This window comes from Lepisosteus platostomus, chromosome 13 (genome assembly GCF_059453375.1).
Source record: "Lepisosteus platostomus isolate fLepPlt1 chromosome 13, fLepPlt1.hap1, whole genome shotgun sequence".
Classification (NCBI taxonomy): Eukaryota; Metazoa; Chordata; class Actinopteri; order Semionotiformes; family Lepisosteidae; genus Lepisosteus; species Lepisosteus platostomus.
Window position 1 is genome coordinate 32,218,398 of NC_142623.1, and position 7,368 is coordinate 32,225,765.

The 7,368-nt window shown below is 41.5% G+C and overlaps 1 protein-coding gene across 3 annotated transcripts in view; it reads right to left on the reverse strand.

The window, feature by feature from the left end:
• The window catches only part of cngk (cyclic nucleotide-gated potassium channel), a 35,394-nt gene extending 28,410 nt beyond the window's left edge, over positions 1-6,984 (reverse strand). For all 3 annotated transcript variants that reach the window (XM_088604175.1, XM_088604174.1, XM_088604172.1), the window contains exons 1-10: positions 6,834-6,984; positions 6,242-6,434; positions 4,600-4,879; positions 4,380-4,479; positions 3,643-3,725; positions 3,130-3,214; positions 2,344-2,521; positions 1,584-1,748; positions 830-976; positions 567-632 (exon numbers count right to left, since the gene is read on the reverse strand). In XM_088604175.1, the coding sequence (XP_088460301.1) occupies positions 567-632; positions 830-976; positions 1,584-1,748; positions 2,344-2,521; positions 3,130-3,214; positions 3,643-3,725; positions 4,380-4,479; positions 4,600-4,879; positions 6,242-6,409 (1,272 nt within the window). In that variant the 5' untranslated portion in view covers positions 6,410-6,434; positions 6,834-6,984. The remainder of the gene's footprint in view (positions 1-566; positions 633-829; positions 977-1,583; positions 1,749-2,343; positions 2,522-3,129; positions 3,215-3,642; positions 3,726-4,379; positions 4,480-4,599; positions 4,880-6,241; positions 6,435-6,833) is intronic.
• Positions 6,985-7,368: the final 384 nt, after the last annotated feature.

The following is a 7,368-nucleotide window of genomic DNA, read 5'->3' on the forward strand; positions in this document are numbered from 1 at the left end:
ATATTGGCAGTTTTGTCCTGTGAGTTAACCCCTGTGAACAATCTTTACAACCATTTATGCAAGTGACATTACAGGCACACAATTATTCAGAACGATTGTTACAAAATGTACTTTCAGCAAAAAAGCTAAGAACAGGACGCCAGGCAGAGAGAAGTCAGGTGAAAGTGATGGAAGACACCATTAAGGACTTGAGAGCTGAAAGGAAGTGTCTGCATATGCAACTCAGTAATAGTGCTCCTGGTACATTTATGTAAAGTTGTACATTGTTGTACAGTTCTTATACATACTGTTACGCCATTTTGTGTAGTGTTCATGAAGGAGTTCCGACAGCGATTTGTAACATCATTCAAGTGAAGAGTTACCGGTGTTTGTCAAGAGTAGGTCAGTCATCCAACACTGGGACTATGTCAAGGTCAGGAGGGAGCTTATATAAAGAGAGCCACAGAAAAACCTTTTCTTAGCTAACCAGGAACTAGCCGAACGAAAACTATATCACATAGAGCAGGACAATTGTACACTTTCTTGCTGCTAGTGACTGCCAGACGTAAATATCTCATTAATAATACCTCTCCAATTAATGATCCAGGTAACAAGGTGGCCACTCTGTCACCACGGCCACCATCTCCAAAGACCTGAAAACATGTATTTCTAGGTTACTTTTGTAAGAAAAACATGTTTTAATATTGTATATGAGGCAAAAATAAGTTTTTTTATTAGTCATTTACAAAGTTACCACTAACTAGCTGTTATATATGGATACATACTGTACATAAAACATAAAACCCAGCAAATGCAAAAACGTTAACACAAAATGAATCTCTCCTAGTACCTGCACAAGCCCATGCTGAACATAGTACATGGACTGACTGATTTCTCCAGTCTTTGCCAGAATTTGCCCAGTGCTGTACGTGTAGGGGTTAATTTTAACTGACAAAGCTCTTCTGAAGCCTTCATCAGTTCCTCGAAACAAAGTGGCCTGGAAGAAAAATGAAAAAACGATACAACACAAATACGACGCAAATGCAATGGAATCCATTCCTGTCCTTGCGTGTGTTTTGTAAAATAAAAAAACAAACACAAACTTATTTAATGTCCATCACAATATGTCCACTTTACTATCTGTCGTTTGAAAATGACACACAAGCCAGGGCAGAACTGTGGCGCAGCAGTTGGCATTGCTGCCTCACAGCGCTGTGGCCTTGTGTTCGATTTCTGGGGGGCTATCTGCGTGCAGCTTTCATGTTACCTCCTGTGTTCACATGGGTTTCCTCTGGAGGCTCCAGTTTGTTCCCACAGTCCAAAAACATACTGGTAGGGTAACCGGCTTCTAAGAAAACTGGCGCTGGTGTGAGTGTGTGTGTTTGTGTATACCCTGTGATGGATTGTACCCCTTATCCACTGCTTGCCGGGATAGGCTCTGGCTCCCCCACAACCCTGTATTAAAATGGTCAGAAAAGGTTCTCTCCACAGCGAAATCCAAAACCTTTTGAAAAGGCTAGCGTACAGATTCCAAATTTCCTCAGACGCAAGCGATAGAAAAAGTGCATTTCAGTGGTCATAAGAACACACTTTTAAGGCCTTACCTTCTTCATCAGTGGCTGATAACAAGCTGAAGCAATTTCTGAGCGGAGAGTGAAAGGAAGGTCGTCCAGTAACCCAGACACGATGCTCCCTTTCCGATGCTTCCACAGGTATATGTAATACTTGTACACCCATGCTTGAATTTCATCAGGCAAGCCAATGTCTTTCTTTAGTTACAAAATATATAGAAAATCAAACAAACGTAAAACAGCAAAGACATTTTGGAAATAAGGAAGAGGAACATTTACTATTAATTTGCATTTAAATATATTTGCATTTAAGAAAGAGATCACAATTTCTATTACTCATGATAATTAAGACCATTAGTTAAATTTCCAATTAACAAAAATAGCATTGTTACATTCAAATTAACATGGGAAAAATCGTTCAAGTTGGAATTTCAGGATAAAGCACTCTTTCCTTCTCTAATACACTCCAAGATTTCATTTTCTCTAGAGGTTATAGTACGATGAGAACCAAATTAATACAGAGCTTAAGCTACTATAGGTTTTCCAATGGTAGGTCTGGAGCTACTGTATAACATACAAATATTAGAAGTTTCACATTGCTGACTGCTTAAAATCTAGAAATTCACTGCACTTCAGAAAGTTAGTTTTTGAAACTCCTTAATCAGAAATGAAAATTCCACCAGACATCTGAAATGGCCCTAATGAAAAGAATCCATATAATACCTACAGGCTTCCTCAGGGAACTGGGGGATTGCTATAGACAGAAACCTTCATGTTAGTTTCGTAAGGTTACCATGTTGAATTTGATAGCCTCCAGTCGGTGGTAGAACCTTCCTCTGCGAGCATCGAGGTTTGTAATGATGGAGCTCATTCCAGTCATGACCATTCCAAAAATGGCTGTTAAACCGGTAATCATCACCAAAACCGACAGGTAGACTTCGCTAATGATCACTGGATGAATATCTCCGTATCTGCACACAGTAATCAGAATTCATGATCAGTAAGACACTCTACGAAAGCCGTGCAGCAATCTGGAGCCCATCCCAGAAGCTCAGGACATGGAAAGGTTGTGTTCTGAATGGGAGCCCATTCAAGGCACACACACAAGCAGGTCTACAGATACCACTTATCCTAACAAAAACGTCTTTGAGACACGAGGTAAATCAGAACGCTTGCAGAAAACCCATATGGGCATGTTAAGAACATGTACACTTCACACAGAAGGATCGCCCAGGAAAAATGAACCCAGAACATAAAATCTGTGAGATAATAGCATTAACCATCTAGAAAGCCCAGAGTCTGGGTGAGGGCTTGAAATCAGTTCAGGGTTGGAAAAGGCCTCACGGAGACTTATACAGTAGTTCAATTACAGAATTATACCACTCAGCTCAACATTCCTTAAAAATACTGCCATCAAGATGTTTTTTATTTATTTTACACCAACATTACACTCAAGTGTCTTAGAATAGTACATCCTCTTTAGGACTTTTATTAAAAAATATTTTTTTTCCCTCAGTCCTGCCAATCATGAATTATTTGTTGTGTAATTTCATGAAATATATACTGTACATTTACTCACCCTACTGCACACAGTGTGACTCCTGCCCAATACACCGAGGCAATATATAAGTCAAAATCACTGACCACGGATATATTCTTTGAAACTGTTGAAAGACATAGAAATGACTATGTTATCGGAGAATCCTTCTTCAGCCATACAATTATGCATTACACCATTGAAGCGATTTTTACCAGACAAATTCTGTACTTATCTAATTCAGATGTGAATAATATTTAACACAGTGCACATAATATCACTACTTCCTCCTTCACCTGTGCCACACACATTTATCTTGTTTGAGGTGGGATTGATCAACAACACCCCAGTCAATATTGAAAGAATGGAATGGATAAAATGGACTAAAATGGATATTTGCCTTTCTTCATCAAGAAGTGATGTGTTTTATTTTAGTTTTTTATCTTCATACACATACCAGCACCATTGTCTTTAAAAATAATCAACTTTCTTAATGACAAAATTAGTCTATACTGTCCCATAAAAGATGATGTCAAAAATAGAAAGATAACTTACAACGGGGTAACAACATCAACCAGGAATTTTCAAGGCAGACTCTGGCTTCAGAATGATGAACAGATGTACAAATCAAAGAAAACCTTTATAATGAAAGAGAGAAAAAATGTTTGGAAAAGGGCACTGCAAGTTTGAATCATTTCCATGGTGAGTTAAATAGCACCTCTTTGCATGCTAAGTTTCCAAATTGTTTCCAACAGACTTATTCAGAGCACATTGTAAACCACTGCATAGCCTATGAATATTAAGTAAACCTGGAGATCGACTAATAATCTGAAGAACAAGATGGTCTTGAAATGTAGAATTTAACTCCGCAATTTACATTTCAAATCACCCTTATTTAGCAACATTGCATTATAAAATGAAAAGGTATGATCTGTTCCATGTAAAAAAAACTTTCCCTTTAAAAGTTCTTCTTACATTTTTGTAGTTAAACTAGAGCTGTCCCTACTGGTTTTACTACAGTACAACAGAATGTCGACCATGTAGTCATTGTTCATAAACTGGATCATGACAGGTGACTCCTTTCTGCTGTTAATTTATTACACTAGAAGTGATGTACACTGTAGACCATGAACAAATGAATTATCTAAAGTCGTGTCTGTGGACATTTTACAATCTAAATGAAGGATTTTTACAGTGTAGCCTGTGAAATTCTTACTGCATTTTAAGCTTGTGATGTTATGATCTTAAGCAGCCAGTGGCTACATGAAAATAAAACAGGGACAATGGCTTACCAGGAACATGCTGCTACTTGGATACAGAGAACAATCACAACTATATAATTCAAGACAGCCATGTGAACCTTATTCACGTCTGGTTCTTTGCCAAGAGCCGCTAGAAATAAGAAAGGGAAACAAGTTTAGTGTAAACAAATCACATTTTCTTCAGTGGTGTTACAATTACTTTTAAGAGCAAAACAATCTAATTAATAGAGGAGGACGACTCAGCCCTTACACATAAAATTGAGCAACCTCCCAACCTTCAGAAGTCGATTCACGTGCAGAAAAGACAAAGATGGATAAGCGATTTTCACCAGCTCGAAGGGAATGATGCACAAAACGTCCACGATGAACCAGAACTGAAGGTATCGCTTCCGGATCTGTTTCTTATCCAAGGTGACCAGCCCCTGGTGCTCGAAGCCGATGTAAAAGCGGGAGACAATGTTCAGGACGTAGACCGCGTCGAGGCAGTACTCGATGGCCACCATCCAAAGCATGTTGGCATCGAAAGACACCTGGGCAGAAAGCAGCAGAGTGACCCCGCTACCCATCACAGCAGCTCAGCCTCCCTGAGGCCCTTTCCTGTCCTGCGCTGTTCCCATGCCCTCGGCCAGACTGGGCTTGGCAGATTAACTCCACATGTGACATCTGCAATTTAAATCTAAATGAGTGTGTACTGTTCCTCCTACAGTCCCTGTACAGTACAGGTAACGCTACAGACAACTGTATCAGGAATCCCTGGAGGTTTCCTGATGCCATTTCCACTCTCTCCCCAAAAACCCACCACGTAGGGAGTCAGTCTAAAGACTACATTGATTGTTTAAAAACATTTCCACTCGTATCCTGATTAGATTTGGGCCATAACTGTAAAAATTATAAAGAGTCATTTTCTAAAAGGAGGTTTATACAGTATGTGTTTACTGCTCCTCTAAAGAGGCTGCCAACAAAGACCAAAGCTCTGCCATGGAGAATTAACCTAGAGGGGCCTGACTATAGAGGGAACGGCACACACACACATTTAAATTTAACTTCATCAGGCTAAATCCTTGAAACTTCAGTCTTCAAGGCCTGAGACCATAGCTACCCGTCAAAAATCATACAAGTAAAATCTTAATTTTACTTTAAGATTTACCTAATTTTACCAGCAGCCATATCACTCTGCAACTCACCACTGGCAACCCATTGAAGCTCAGCAGGTGTGAGGTGTGACCTCTTAGGACAAACTAAGGTTGCTGCTGGAAGAGGTGTTAGTGGGGCCAGCAGGGGGCGCTCACCCTCCGTTCCATGTGGGTCCTAATGGCCCAGTTTAGTGATGGGGACACTATACTGTAAACAGGCGCCGAGACGTAAAACTGAGGTCCTGACTCTCTGTGGTCATTAAAAATCCCAGGGAGTTTCTCGAAAAATACCAGGACCAAATTTCCCATTGGCCCTTATCAATCATGGCCTCCTAATAATCCCCATCTCTGAGCTGGCTTCATTACTCTGCTCTCCTCCCCACTGAGAGCTGGTGTGTGGTGAGCGTTCTGGCGCACTATGGCTGCCGTCGCATCATCCAGGTGGGGCTGCACACTGGTAGTGGTGGAGGGGAGTCCCCATTACCTGGATAAAACTGAGTGGAGTGTCCAGAAAAGCGCTATATAAGTGTAAGCAATTATTATTATTAATTATTATTATTATTAATGTTCCAATCCATACAATGTCCATTATCACTAGAAGCTATCAAAGTTACAAAAATAACACAACCAAGCAATATGACCAACCAAGCAATTCTTTCAATATGAACTTTTACACCTTCAGCAAACGTTTTTTTCCGCGGGTATGGATTTAGGGGGGCTTATCTAAGCAACCCCGAGACATGGCAGACCTCCCTTTACCTGGTAGAGAGTGATCGCAATGGAGGCCAGCGAGGTAACGGAGATGAAGAGCTCCCAGTTCCGCACCAGCTGCTTTTTGGGAGAGACCACATACTGGCTGCGGAGGGCGGCGGAGCCTGCGGCTGCACGGTCCTCCACGTCGTAATCGTAGATGTCTTCAAAGCCCATGGCCGGAGCGGGGCGCTAACCGCACCTGTGACACCGCCATCCGGGCAGGCCCGGGGCAAACAGGGCAGAAAAGTGGCGCTTGGTCTTCACGGTCAATCAGTATTATTGGCTAACTAATCATATTTACCATCACTGACTGATAAGCGAAAAACAGAGATAATGCTTTAAAGAACGTCACTGTATCGCCGTGATTTTACAGCAGAGCTGCGAAGTTAAAAAAAAATATATATGACATAAGGTTCCACCAGAGCCGAAACTTGAAGCGTTTTTACTTTACCTTTCCCAGCATTTAACTCGTTAAATGTGAACAATAACTGTATTAGGATCAATGTGAGCTACTCCTAGCCCGCAGGAAAGGGCAGAAAGGAAGACAAAGCACGGAAAATCCTAAATAGACTAGAAAAACTGAGACTGGAAGACTTACTCGTCACTTTAACGCATGAGATGTCGGTGGGGAAGGCGGTGGAGGGTGTCTGAATAGTGAATATTTTTGACGGAAAGCAGACCTTGCGTGTTAACCGCGGCGTCTCCGAAATACGTTAAAAAAGCGGATTTCTCCGAAGCACTCGCGAGCTCATATTTGAATTTTTTTCCGGGGTTAATTCCAAGCCGCTCGCCCTCGCGCTTAACGGAAAGCACCGCACAGGTAACCGGTCGGGTACCGTAACTCCAGATTTTCTACAAAAAAACAGCAAAAATGTCCCCCGGGTTACCGTCTCTAACACCTTCAGATCCCTGACCGGTGCACATCTCTGGCTGTTGAGGCTGGGAATCTGGAACAGGTCTTATACTTGACCATTTCAATAAAGTATTGACACAGGTCAGTGTCCTGGGGGGACAGCGTCGTATACACAGCAGAACAGCACGGTGCAGTTGAACATAAGCACGTACAGCACTCTTCTCAAAGAGTCGTGGCTCAAAGACAACAATTCGCTATGGAGCAGTCCATTTTTTCTGTG